The 15,286-nt window shown below is 38.9% G+C and overlaps 1 protein-coding gene across 2 annotated transcripts in view; it reads right to left on the reverse strand.

Moving 5' to 3' along the window:
- Positions 1-10,815: 10,815 nt before the first annotated feature.
- Positions 10,816-15,286, reverse strand: part of top3a (DNA topoisomerase III alpha) — a 38,349-nt gene continuing 33,878 nt past the window's right edge. For both annotated transcript variants that reach the window (XM_043711629.1, XM_043711628.1), the window contains 5 exons: positions 14,510-14,675; positions 13,561-13,704; positions 12,466-12,588; positions 11,716-12,374; positions 10,816-11,290 (listed from right to left, as the gene is read on the reverse strand). In XM_043711629.1, coding sequence (XP_043567564.1) covers positions 11,166-11,290; positions 11,716-12,374; positions 12,466-12,588; positions 13,561-13,704; positions 14,510-14,675 — 1,217 coding nt within the window. In that variant the 3' untranslated portion in view covers positions 10,816-11,165. The remainder of the gene's footprint in view (positions 11,291-11,715; positions 12,375-12,465; positions 12,589-13,560; positions 13,705-14,509; positions 14,676-15,286) is intronic.

Consider the following 15,286-nt stretch of genomic DNA (forward strand, 5'->3'; position numbering starts at 1 on the left):
ACTTTGGCTATAGAGCAGGTCAGAGATTGGAATTCTGTGTCAAGTAACTCACTTCCTGACTTATCAAAGCCTGGATATGGTCTACAGGGCTCTAACAATGAAGAATACTCATCCAGGGAAAGCAGCCCGCTTGATTGATACATCATCCATCACCTTAAACATTCCGTCCCTCTGCTACTAAAACACAGTGGCAGTACTAAGTACAATCTACAATGTGCAGTACAGCAAGTCACAAGTTTCCAAACCACAACCTCTACCATTTGGTAGGACAGAACTAACAAATATATAGGAGTACCTACAAACTCAAAGCCACATACCATTCTGACTTGAAATTGCATCACCTTCTTTCATTGTAAAAATTGTGAATTTCCTTCCTAATGGGGCAGTCAGTATATCTAAACCTTACGGATACCAGTGGTTCCATTTCAGAAGGCAGCTCACTTCCACCACCTCCATATAACTAGGGATGACAAACACTTAAACAAAAGTCTATCGCCATGTCCTGTTACTTACATTTGAAGATCACTTCTATTCTGTTGTGGATTCTGTTGCTCTAACTTCTGGAAGTAAAGGTAGCCAGGAGTACAATTACACAAACTGCAAATAGCTATGTTTATTTGTGCTACCAGGGTAGCAATTCTTAGTTGTACAAATGCAAAATCAAAATGAGTTATGTTTAAGGTTATTTCAGCTTTGTGTCACTGAATTATTCATTGTCTTTTGCAAGCTGATTTCTTATTGCAGTCTGCTTTTACCATTATAATTCAGCAATAGAAAGTGTAGCTGCATTTAAGTATCTAATTTCAAACAGTAACAAACTCTGACTGACAACATTTTAGAGAGTGTGGTGCTGGTAAAGCACAGCAGGTCAGGCAGCACCTGTGGAGCAGGAAAATCGACATTTTGGGCAAAAGCCCTTCGTCAGGAATGAGACTGGGAGCCTTAGGAGTGGAGAGATAAATGGGAGGGAGTGGATCTTGGGGCAAAGTAGCTGAGAGTGCAATAGATGGATGGAGGTGGGGGTAAAGGTGATAGGTCAGACGGGAGGGTGGAGCTGATAGGTGGAAACAAAGATGGACAGGTAGAACAGATCATGAGGACGGTGCTGAGTTGGAAGTTTGGAACTGGTAAGGTGGGCGCAGGGGAAATAAGGAAACTGGTGATATCCATGTTGATGCCATGAGGTTGGAGGGTCCAGAGGCCGATGATGAGGCGTTCTTCCTCCAGGCGTTGGGTGGTAAGGGAGTGGCAATGGAGGAGGCTCAGGACCTGCATCTCCTTGGCAGAGTGGGAGGGGAAGTTGAAGTGTTCGGCCATGAGGCAACTATCTCAGGGACACACGCGCCATTCAACCTCACCATCCCGTGCCGAACACTGCAGAGGATATGAAGGTCCTGGACCTCCTCCATCGCCACTCCCTTACCACCCGACACCTGGAAGAACGCCTCATCTTCAGTCTCGGGACCCTCCAACCCCATGGCATCAACATGGATGTCACCAGTTTCCTTATTTCCCCTCCCCAACCTTAACCAGTTCCAACCTTCCAGCTCAGCACCATGCTCATGACCTGTCCCATCTGTCCATCTTCCTTCTCACCTATCCGCTCCACCCTTCTGATTCCTGATGAAGGGCTTTTCCAGCACCATACTTTTGATTAATCTCCAGCATCTGCAGTCCTCACTTTTGCCTAACATTTTAGTGATCCAAGTTAATTAATATCTTTTATTTGTGATTTCATTTTTTAAATAAAAAAATGTGGGTTCAAAACCATGACTCTGGGATTAACAGTCCCTTTAATTATAAATTAAATTCACCAGACTGTGTAGGAACGTGGTCTACTATACTTTTCCAGCAAAACACTTCATAAATGTATCTGAGCAATCATGTATCCAAGTATAATTTGGATATTTTGAGATTTGTAGTGTTAAATGGAACCATTAAATCCATATAGCTTTCACTTTGCAAAATAATTTTTTTCAGAGAAAGATTTCAAGTTCATGCTTATAACTAAATTACAGTCCCTAAAATGTACTGGATAAAATCAACAAGCTTCAGATTAGTTGGAAACAAAGAAAGCTATTTTCACTGAGCATTTCGTTTTTCATATTTGCGCGGAAGGAACTTTGACAGAAGTTACCATCTGTTGCAATAGCAGTTGCACTGGTTGCTGTGTTTCCCATGTTACAACAGTGACTAAACTTCATTACCAACTTTAATTAACAGTAAAGAACTTGGAGATTTGAAAGGCACACTATAAATTCACCTTACTTTCTTGTCCTTTAGTTGTTTCTCTATCTTGGCAACTAAAGACTGAGTTATATATAGTGCAAACTCCACCAGTTAAATGTAGGAAAGCTTAGTGGCTTGGGCTTCCTGTTCATTGCTGCAGAAGCGGATGTATGGGTTCAGTTTCTTTTAAAACTAGAGTACAGAAAAGTAAAGCCTGAATTGAGAAGTGATGAAGCCATTGGGTCATGCTTTATAATTGAATCCTCATCTGATACCTCAATTTAACAGCCCTACTTTTAGGTCTTTTACCAACTAACCTCAGTCTACATTTTAGATTGAGCAAACCTGTTCAGCAGTGTTCATAGCCTAGGTTTAATCAACTGTAATAGATCATTTTTATGGAAAAAGTGTGCAGGCTCCCAAGCCTTTTACTGATATTAACAAGATCTCATCCCTTCTGATTTTCCTGTTGAATCCCAAGCCCACATTCCTGTTATTATCTCCCTCATTAATGTTCCCATGGATACAGCATCGTAATCTACCAAGGAATTTGACATTGGTACCGCTAATGTTATCAGCAAATACGAGAAATTTAAAGTCAACATGATTATATTTAAAATATTTTCTCATCCCTGTTCAGATGCACATCTCCAGCACCTGTAGCATTTGAACCTGGGCCTCCTAATCCAGAGGTAGAGACACTAACACTGCATCACAAGAGCTACAGAGTATCTAATTTTTTGTGCTTGTCAGAAATGTTATCACACACAACAGAATGGCTTTATCCCACCATCAAATCACTTCTGGACTTTTCATGCACCACCACTAAACCACCATGTTTTCAATTTCTCAATTTCCATGCAAACAACAGTATTTAAGTTAAAATTGGCGAATTCATTGTCGGTGGGAGATGAAGCCAATTTCAGGTGGATGTATTAATTGTAATATTCTAAAAGGGGTTAATTATTTCACATATGTACTGCTATATTGTTCAGTGCTGAGAAACCATCAATGTGATTTTTTCCATTGTGTAATATTTCCGCTTGGTATTTTGGATCCATACAAGACTTTAGAACTTTAAAAAAAAGACATACAATTGAGATTCAGACTTATTAATAAGATTATATTTAAAAGATCATTTTTCCCAGTAATGAGCCAGAAAGAGAGTTCTTAATCTTCCTCACTTGTCATGTCCTCTGCTATAAACTAAATGAGGCACAATAAGATTCAAAAAAAAGAACTAGAAGGTTGTTTAGGTTTTGTTTAAAAACATAGCAAGTTGTGATCTGTTAAGTGATACCTGAAAGTAGGTGGGTGAGTAGCTACATTTTTGAATTTTGCAATTTGCAGAGTCATGGGAGCAATGCAGTGTCACAACACACGAGGGGAGCACATTGAAAATCAAGCCCTGTCCTTACTGAAGTCATCCCAAAAATTAAAGTTTTTTTAAAAAGAACACAAAGATTCTCTAATCTACCCGATTTTTAGGCCCAGGTTGATCTTAAGCAAACACCAGGTTTCTGTACTTTATAAGCATCACTATTTATTACAGGTAATTAGAGTCCAGCTACCTGTTAACAGTTATTAATTGTTGGTGTGTAGACAGGTGCATGGATGGCACAGATATGGAGGAATATGGACCAAATGTAGGCAAATGGGACTAGTATAATTGTGAAAACTGGGCGGCATGGCAAGTTGGGCTGGAGGGTCGTTTCCATGCTGTAGATTTCTATGACTAATTAAAACTCTAATCCCCTTCCACACATATAACATGGACAAGAGAAAAATGGAAAAAGAAATTCAGTAGTCTTTGTTCACAAGGTCTGTTGAGTTGCTTTTTGCTGATCGAAAGGTTTATCTTCAACCTTCCATTTCCAAATGCTTCCATTGGTTGGCAAAAGGCACAGGATGGCCAGTTCTCTTCTAAAAGGCCTCTTACTTATCACTTAGAAGTCAAAGCTTACAGTAACCCCTGAAGAAAAGATAAAATGGTTTTCCTAAGGTTTAAAGAAAGTTATTCCCAACTCAACTTATTCCAGGCCCAAGCTTGAGTTACCTGAGAACCAATCCCACAGTTGTTGGACTACTGAACAATTATCTATGACAATCAACGTCTTGTTGCCAACCAAAGTATCATCTGTGAAGAATACCTTGACTCCAGTTCATCCACAATCTAAACTCAGCTACTGCCTGTTCAAGCAGCTATTTATACAATGTTTGCCATGAGTGTGAGGCTACTTTCTTTTCAAAGCATGTAGCAATTATTTAAAACAATTTTTTACAACAGTTTTCTCATTTCAGTCCACAATTTTAAAAAGCACAAAAATCCTTACAGCAGACAGGACGTGCCTGTTGGCACTATGCAGAATCCCCACGCAGCAAATTTCATCGGAATTGCCTAGGTAATTGAAAATTATGATTGGCAATTCCCTCATACTGGAATCCTCAAACAAAAAGCCCCTTAAAGTCAGAAACTTTACTGGGTTGTAACTCAGTTCAGCCTAATAATTATCCATAAAAAACTTAAGAGGACTAACAATCTACTCTAAATCGTGGATGACTATTAAACAGATAATTCTCCCCCACAATTGAATCCCTGACAACCATCTGCCTAACCTGACCACATTTCCTCATCTCTGCTGGCTGATCTATCCCGCTCAGACTTGACATAGCTCACCTCCAATTGGACCCCAACCCAAGATAATACTCCCTCTTGCCTGAACCAACATTCTCTCTACCATTGACTCAACAACCCCTCCCACTTGTTGGAACGCAAACCCCTTACAGTCTTGGATGTAAGTTTGCTTGCTCAGCTAGAAGATTCGTTTTCAATGAATGAAAATGAACCTTTTAGCTCAGTGAGCAAACTTACATGCAGAACTGCAGAACCTCAACCAGAGCTACAAATCTTCTCAAAACCCCCTTACAGTCTGTTCTGATACAACACAATAATTCTGATCCTGTGCGATCCCACATTATAAGAAAATCACATAACAGCAGCACCATTTAAGCCAATAGGACGAGAATTGTGTTAAAGCTAATATCGATACGGAAACTTCACGTTCTACCAATAATGGTCTAAATTCTTCAATCGCATGATAGCCAATTTGTGTTGAAGAAACACTAGTTATAGCAGAACCAACTGTACCCATGACTAGACCTTGGCCTGATGAGACATTCTGCTACCCAAATCAACACCATGGGCCACTCTCCTGACTTGACTTATGCACTCATTCTTGGCACCTTGGTTGTAGAGATACTTGACAAATTGATGGTTATCTGTTGTGGAGTTGTCTATTATTTATTTCATGCACACATGGACAGTAGCTTTAACACAGGGTCAAAATTTGCACTAAATTAAAGAACTCCTTCAAGCTTTATACAGATTATAGCATGCATTAATCTAATCTAATATTACAATTACCATATTCAGTGTCCATGTGTCCCATATTATCTTTGTTTTCCATGTCTCACCAAGTATTATTTGTTCTTCACCTGAGGCCTTTGATAACTATTTACTTTGACAGCCTGGATACCTCTTCATTAGTTCTAGCTTCCTTAACAATTTGGCTGAAGCTTTAACCCTTACTAATTCACCCCTTCAGCTCTGGTACTCCACCTATTGGCATCTCACGTCTGTGACACACTTCTCATCCACCTTAACTCTACACTTACATCCCTTTTTACAAGAGATGTCAAAGTGACAGGCTGTCCTGCTGAACAACCCAATCACTTGACATTCATGACACATTGATGCAAAATGGGCATGATTTATACAAGGGCTCCTGTGTTGTTGGATTTATGCATTTCTGGACAAGCTCATAACACAAGACCCCTGTCAGGAGTTTCCAGTGCAGAAAATATATAAAGGTAACTGGGTAACTTTTAATCCAATCAGTGTATGAATTAGAGTTTCTGATCTTGATCAGGATATCTGAACTAAAAGCTCAACTGAAGAGCTTGACGTGGACATAGTGACCAATAAGCTTCAATTGCACTGAATAATTCTAAGATATCCTCCACAGTCAAAATAATTCTTTCACTGTCCAGGTTCTCACAAGACCTGGCAGCAGAAAGCCTACAGGATTCAATGGAATTGGAGATTAACCTGTGTCATTTCAGGAGGGAGAAAACTCATACAAGCAGAGGGAATTTTATCTCCATTCTTCATAATTAAATGATGATGACTCGTGATAGAATGGAGGACATCAGGCTTGAGTGTATAGAAGTAGAAAATGAGGACTGCGGATGCTGGAGATCAGAGTCGAGAGCGTGGTGCTGGAAAAGCACAGTAGGTCAGGCACAGACCTTCATCAGGGCTTATGTCTGAAATGTTGATTCTCTGCTCCTTGGATGCTGCCTGACCTGCTGTGCTTTTCCAGCACCATACTCTTGAGCGTATAGAAACCAATTATCAACAACCAGAGACAACAAGTCGAGGATAATTTAACATTGCACAAAACATTCAATAAACCACTAATTGCGAATAAATGGCCACACAGTCGTTATGTGACTGGACTGATCATCTAGAGGTTTAGACTAATGATCCAAAGCTTAAATTCAAATCACAGCAGCTGTTAAAAATTTGAAATAAAACTTCACTAAGACCATGATTATCGAAAAATCCATTTGATTTACTTATGCACTTTAGGGAAGGAAATTGGCAGCTATTACCTGGTCTTTCCAATGTGACTCCAAAACTATTGCATTGTGGCTCACTTTAAACTGGGCTCTGAAAATTTCCTAGTGACTCATTAAGTTGCACTAAATCATTATCACAATGCCCAGTCTGCAGCAAGGTGATTATGGAGATTCATGAATGAATGAGAAAACCAAGCTGAAGAAGTGAAATATTCTATTGCTCTATCTCATTCACAAGATCATTCCTCTCAGTCACAGTATATTTATTCAGCTCACATATAAAATTTTGCCTTTATAAAGATATGTTTCATGATAGTGCATAGTTCTGTGATACTTGTCATTTAACCAATTTACCACAACTTATTTAACTTGAGAAAGTTAGATATAACTAGTTGGCTATCACAGATCAATTTTAATATTTCTCATCATCACTCAGCCGTTTCCTCTTGCGCTAACTAGATAGTGATCAAACGAATGTTCCACCCAGCAATCGAATGCTACGTCTTCCAACATGTTTTGATAAGGACAATATAATCTACATCAGTCATCTGGAATAGATCAATGACAGTGCCTTTTGCATTTGAAACTGTTGCTGCTACTTCTGGAGAAAGAATGTGTGCTCGCAAATTAAAAGATAACTTATTTATGGAGTAATCAAATGTTTGTTACTTTCCAGTGCTATAGGGGATAGTTTGTTTAACATTGATAATAGATGAGGGGTGTTCTTTATAACTAAGAGAAGTTTGTATTGGACAAGACACAAAGAGATTCTTTTAAAATCTCAACTATTTCACAATAAAACAAACACATATTTCATACACTTTGTCCAAGCAACATTCTTGTCAGTGACTACATTTTTATAATCATAATCTAGCTTTAAAGAGACAGTTCCGTTACAACAGAAAATCAGATACTTTAAATGAGGAAAAAGAAATCTGTTGCTATATAATCAACATCTTGTGAATTAATAATGAACAGGCTCAGGAGGTCTATGCTGGATGGTTGATAAACATCCATACAAAATAATTGTTCTTTTGAAAGTTCGCAGAAGATAAACCAGTTACACAAATTATTCACAAATGTACAAAGGTGAATTGTCGGCACAGAAAACAATAATTTTAATTTCCTTTTTAAAAAATGGTTATTTTTATTAAGTTTGTTTTTATAACACCTGGGCAAACTAATGTCATCATAATTACCAATTACCATACTTAGCAGCCACTATTTAAGTGCACAATTAATATCAATCAATGATTCATCAATAAGCTGTAATTGGAATTAATTATGTTTCTGGCCCTTGGTGCAAATTATTTTAATTTTGTTCTCAGAATGTTGGAAAGTAACAAACAACATTGATATTTACTGCTAAACCTAATTTGGCTTAAGGTAGCAGTAGGCCTTCTCTTTGACCCACAACAGTCCATGCTGTAACGTATGCTCACGGTATTAGGGAGAAAATACCAGGACAGTTACCCAGCAGCAATCAAGGAATGGTGATTTATGTCTGTCAGGATTATGTTCCCAATATCCTGCTCCTCCTCCACTTTTTTAGTTGTATCATGGGGTAAGACTTTGATGAGTACAGTTAATTAACCAACCTCAGCCTAAATAGATAATCCAGAACTGGCTCGTGGACAGTCCCTTCTGACAGTGCTCCTGCCCTCGCTAGCTCACAAATTCTCCAGTTTTGACATATAATGTATGAACAGAACACATACGCAAAAATACTGACAGGGAAGGTCTTAAACCAGAATTAAATCTGTATTCTCCTAGTAAGAGAACAAACAAACACTTGTCATCACATATTCAGATAGCATGATGCAAGAACAGAACACAATGTTCAAAGTTTGCCAGACATACCACTCAGTGACAGAACAACCAGTAACCCATAAAACTTAAATTCAAATGTCAAAAGAAACAAAATTGATGACAACAGGTTTGTGTTTGGTCAGACAAAATCATGGGAGCACCAGGACAGACCCAGCCCCATCAAACTCCATCATTCAGTTTGATCGTGACTGATCTGTATTAAATTATCAAAGACCAAATCCATAATAGGGCAAATCTGTTGCAATTATGTTGAACATTAATAATGCAATTATAAATAAATGGCCAAAAAAAGGTTCAATTTCTACTTAGTGTAAGAACTAAAGACTGAATGTTATTTAATATCAGAGAAGTGTTTTGATTACTGCAAGATGCTTACCTGTTTTGATTTGGTTAGCTTCAAAATTTACCTCAATAGGCTTATGTAAAGAATCAAAACACTATTTTAAAACAATTTAAGGTAATGTACTAGTGGAATGCTGCTTTGCCAATTATTCTTCCAATATAATTAAAAATGCCTATATACTAAAATGCTGTCAGTCTGAGTGAAGATTGGTGGGAACTATGCAATGGACAGTCTATGCAGCATCACATGTGCAGCTGAAACTGGCAATATAGAAGATGAGTAAATAGTTAACATAGACATTAACCACAATCTCATCAAAAGGTAAAATGGGTTCAAGGAGCTAAATGGTCTTATCTGTTCTTCTGTAAAGTTGAGAAAGCTGATACTATGACAATGAATTACAAAGTGGCTTCATGTCCTTAGCAAAATGTTCTACTCTGGGAGGAATCTATATAATAAACATACAAGAGACAGATAGTTTAACAATTACATTCCCTGGACATCACGCTTTCACATCAAATGTCAAGAAAACAAACCAATTTCTTTGGAAAAGAAACTTCATCTATAATATTAGCATTTTTAAAATAATACCAGAGTACACAATATTTTAGTATTAAAATATAACCAATTTTCAATATTTTAATTTATTCTAGAGGTTCTATTTGCTTCCAGCTATGCTGTCTGCTACCTGCTTTATAATTGAACATATCTCATGTTTAAGTGACAGCTGCAAGTTCTTGCATGATGATAATAATTGTCATGTGTTAATATTCAGAGCTCATCACAGAGAGCTTAAGACCCAAGTCAAAACCCTGAAGAGCCAGTCACATCTCGTAATGGCCATGTCTGCAGAGAAACAGCTACATGTGAACAGAGGAAGAAACCTAACAAAGTGAGCATTGCAGAAATACAGAATAAGAATAAACACTAAGCAGAACCAGGGGAGTATTATCACTCAATTAACAGAGAGGAAAACATGACAGCATGTTTCGATATGACAGATTGTCACGAACAAAGCTGCACCCACAAGTGCTATCGGCAAGTATTATCCAATGAAACTTACCTGTGTGCACTATGCCCTAGTCTACAGTAACAGACTTGCACCCATCAGAGAACTATTTCGGTTTGCAAGTCCCCCAGTGCTTTACTGTAGATCTGTATCCAATAAATCTGAACTTCAACAGTGAACCCTGCATCCATAAGAACTGAATCCCAAAGTTGTAAAGCAGAAACACTCTTCTCAACCACAAATGAAGCTCAGAAAGCTAGACTCTTAGTCATTTCTTTTCCCACAAATCACAGGAATACGGAAGGTGAGTTTCATATAGGCACCACACTAAAATCAGTAAGGCTGCCTCTAATGAGATAAGGAACTCAGAGCAGCTAGTACAGCAATGTACTAATGCAAACAACCTGTTTCAGAAACAAAGCTATTTAATTCTATGGGTGATATTTCCTGATGATTGATTCCAACTAAGATATGAACATTTTGAATTGGAACTGCAAGTGACAGGTAACTCTGAAATATGACAAACATTAACCTATCTTAACATGAAAAGCTGAAATAGAATCCTTATCTCCTGAGCAGCAATATCCGTTAGAATTCAGACAAAAGGGCATCTGAAAAAATATGTTGTTCTCCTTCAATCTCAGTTCATCCACTATCCTTCAAATATCCAACTCCCATTCTCAAAAATGTAAAATGTATCATCTCCAGAATTATCTGATTTATCATCATTTTTAGGAATGAAATACACAAATGGAGGAAACTTTTGATTACTGGATTTTATAATGGGGTCCATATTGTTTTCAGATTCTTCAACTGGGCACCCAGAACAATACACAAATGAGGCCCACAAAGTTCACAATCACCTCACACTGCAAATTCATCTCCCAGACTAGCAATGTAGCTGTACTTCAGCAGCTTATCAACAGGTACCATTCCAAGTTCTGTATTAGTGAATCCAGGAGGACACTCTTCATGTGCTGCCAGCACTCAAGTAGAGCTGTTCACATGGTTTCAGCTGGTTTTGGTCATAAAGGTTAGAGACCAGTGAAGCAGCAGCTTTCTCTGTAGCCAGTATTTTCCAGTTCATTACCAAACATCAGTGTTGGGGGAGAATCAGCGGTTTTGGGGGCACTTAGTCCTTGTATGTCCTGGTTGGTGGCACAGCCCACATGTTCGTGGCTTTTTCGCGGTTGGACCATTTCTGGAGGAGTTTCCATCACTCCGTTTATTTGTCATCCCTGAGATAATCAGAAATAACACGTTAAATTGGAAACTTTGAACACACTGAATGATCTCTCCTGTGAGTGATGTAAAATCATTGCAGGAAGCAGTAGTAATTCACTCCATTCACTGCAAGCTAAACAATTGTTTCTAGGTATCTAATGGGTGGCTTCATTTAGTATTCTCAGTTCTCCTTGGCCAAATCATAGCCAGGGTTTAGCACATCAGCACGAAGACAAAATCTTATTTACTCTAGATTTATAAATCTTTTACACTTCCAAACAACTCAACATTTCCCTCATGTATAAACATCATCCACATTAAATCACAAATTATGCCCTACACCATTGGATCCCTGAAAATTATAGAGTTGCAACTTGATCTGCAGTGGACAGGGTGATCAATGACAAAATTTAGAATGAGACTAACTGTAGTCACATACCTGGTGGAACATTCTCATCAGCCCACAGGAAGAAGCCACACTGCTGGTCTCTGGGTTTGGCGCAGGTGTGAAATGTCCGACCCTTGTTAGGTCCATCTTTCTGCACTGTGCGTGTCACTGCTGGTTGATTGCAAGTGCACATTGCTTCCCTTCCACCTGAAGCTCCGTTGCTCCCAAATTGACGAAAGCTCCCTGCACCAGAGGCTGAACTCCCTCTACTAACTGATCCTCCACAACCTGTGTCACTTGCATCCTGGTCAGCCCACAGGAAAAAGTTGCAACTGCCAACATTACATTTATAAAACCTCCGCCCCTGGTTCGGTCCCTCTTTCCGAACAGTCAGTAGAAGTGCATCCTGGCCACAATTGCACACAACTGCATTATTGTCAGATCCCATATTTGAAGGGACAACCCTGGACATTGGCTTGAAAGCCACTTCCTGAGGTTTTGGCTGGGTACTCCTGTGATCCCGGAACGATCTGTTCTCTGACCTTCTCTGTGGTACACGGTTGACAATTTGATTGTTTGATTGTGATGCTCCCCGTAAATACCTCAGGTCCAAGATCTCTCTCAGCATTTCATCACATCCTCCAATACAACCAACAAATTCCAAGGGGACCAGCGGAGGCACGCTACCTCGTTTGAACTTAAACTTTAACCTAGAAGTTTAGAATAAATGAAATGTTTATGTTTTCTCAAAATAAGAACAGTTGTTGGGGGGGTTTAACATTTTGCTGATATAGTTCTTACCTGTGAATAGGGTGTGGTTTACACGTGGGACATATGCTCTCATCTCTGCTGACCCCCAGAACAGAATCAGGAAACCAGACTGCAGACTTGCAATTTGGGTACCCCGTACATGAAAGGTAATACCTGCAGTGAACAAGAATGAAACACAGTTGCACAATAACACGTGCGCAACTAATCACCAATATCACAAAGGCAAGAAAGGATGACCAAAAAAGCTGGTTAACTACCTCCACAAATGGAAAAAGGAATTTTAAAAATAATTTTGGTCCATCCTGGCAGCAGAGTAATAACATATATTCTATTTCTGCCTTTAAAATATCCCAAGAATTTTAATGGGAGCAACACACAAAATGTGGGACCAAGTCACACAAGAAAGTTTTTCTACCAGTGACCAAAGCTTGATTGCATGTTAACAGAGAAGTGCAGAGAAATTTGTAAAACAAATTCCAAGAAGTAGAGGTATTAATTGATTTGAGCCCATAAATAAACACAATAGGAAAGTTTCACAGTGGAAATGCGTAGTCCTGTTTACCAGGGTAGATTCATATGCTGATGGAGATTTGACTGGTTTTGCCAGTGAAAGTGGTTCTACTGAACAGCAAGAAAGAATTAGCTGCATGATTACATTCTTTGGCACAACAGATTGAGAACAGAAGGAATAGATGACAGGGGGAATAGAACAAAGAATTAATGCCACAGCATTGTGCAAACGTGGAACATTTTAATCTTATGGTAGACTGTGGCAATCCAAATAAGAGAATTTGAATTCCTTGATTTTTCTTTCTTAAACAAGTGGTGAACTCATTGAAATATATCATATTGCATATACTGCTAACTAATTAGGCTAAAAGTGAGTAAACATTTGACTGGAGAGACAATGTCAGCCAATATCAGCAGCAGGGCACTAAAGTAACATGAAGCAAGTGGAATTGGGGGGAGAGAAGAATTTTTGATGGGTAAGAGCATCAAGAGATGTGCGGTAAAGACAGGCAAATGGAGTTAAGGTACAGCTTGGCAATAATCTAACTTCTTGGCAGAACAGCCTCTAGAGGCTTATTGGCCTTCTCCTATTCCTGTGCAAAATGACATACTTACCCTCCACCTTTCTTTGATTTGAGAACCATATCTCTCCCACACTGAGGACATTTTCGAACAGGTTCTGAAATTTCCATCAGGAACTCCTCAGACTGTGTCACTTCAGTCACCTCCCCGAAGTAATGGGATAGAGCCTCATCCAGCCTAACAAAACATGTCACTAAGTAGTTAAGTGTATTTACTTCAGTGTAACGTAGCTCAAAATAAAATGCTCCAAAAGTTTGTACTGTCCTCAGTAGCCTGGACCAACAACTTGATCAATTCAAGTACAAGTTCTATCTGGGCAGGTGAGAAATTAATTCAGTGATTAGAATTTAGAAAAAAAATTAGAAAAAAAATTAGCTGACGCTAAATCTATCATGTAATAAACTAGTTCTCTAGCATCTCTTAAGGTAGGTAACCTGTCATCCTTTTCTGATCTGGGCCTATACATGGCATCAACTTGTCAACTCTTAACTGCTCCAAAGTAGCCAAGTAACATACAGTTGAACCTAAAGGTTACAGAACAACTAGGTAGTGCTGTTGTGGTAAGGTTTCTGGGCTAGGAATCCAGAACCCCACAACAATGGTCAGGGGACATGGATTTGAATCCCACAATGGAAGATGGTGAAATATGAATTCATAGAAATCTGAAATTAAAAGCTTACATAAGAGTGACCATATAACCAGTCAACTGTCATAAAATTCCATTTGGGTCATTAATGCACTTCAGGGAAGGAAATCTGCCATCCTCACTCAGTCTGGCCTACATGTGACTCCAGACCCACAGCAATGTGACTGACTTTTAACTGGCCTTTAAGCAATTAACTACAGGCAATAAGTGTCAGCCTAGCCCATATCACAAGTGATGCCTATATCACAAATGAATTAAATAAAGGTGCAGATAAATAAATGACAATCATGCTCTTATCAACCACGTCCCAAGAATGAGTAACTGAAACATACTTACTTTTTGGCTTTTGTCACAGCCTCAATGAACACCTGCTTATATTTCTGAACTTGTTGATGAAGCACACTGAACTTGTCCTTCTTGCCCTCGCAAACCAGCTTCAGATCTGCCTCAAGCTCAGCTCGTAGATCTGGCTTTGACATCTCATATCCCATGGAATCGTACCCTGCAGCAGAAGCACAAACAGTCAACACTCCAGACACTTATAGCTTGATACAATAAGATAAAAATATCTGCATTATTGTGCATGATTAAGCTGAAATATCTGCATATATGAGCTTATCCCACTGGTCCTCCAACTGGTCAAATCCATTACACCCAGCACCCATTACATGGGGATGGGAAGGTAGATAGGTTTGCAAGTGCAGGTGGCCTGATTTGGGACTTAACATTTTCCTTACCTCTCAAGCTTACACACAGAAAGCTTAAAGAGATTTTTCTCCCTAAGCCCCCTATCATCCCAGGTAACAGTCACTACACAATTTTCTTTATTATGGCAGTAATTTTCCTCATCCTAGTTCACTGGCCTGTTGCCATTTCTGTAAATACCTTCCTCTTTAACAAATACCTCTCTCGTTTAAACACCTGACTTGATTCATCATCTGTGATTGCCTGGGACAGTGAGTTCCATATTCTCACATCCCTGCATCTGTGTGGCATTGTTTATGTATTTGTTCGTGGGTTTAGTTCTAAACTGGTGAGGGCACCTCTTGTAACATGAAAAAAAGTTGACCTGTTTCCTCTTCTCTCACTCAATTATTATTCATACAGTTTAAT

The sequence above is a fragment of the Chiloscyllium plagiosum genome, chromosome 21 (genome assembly GCF_004010195.1).
Source record: "Chiloscyllium plagiosum isolate BGI_BamShark_2017 chromosome 21, ASM401019v2, whole genome shotgun sequence".
Lineage (NCBI taxonomy): Eukaryota > Metazoa > Chordata > Chondrichthyes > Orectolobiformes > Hemiscylliidae > Chiloscyllium > Chiloscyllium plagiosum.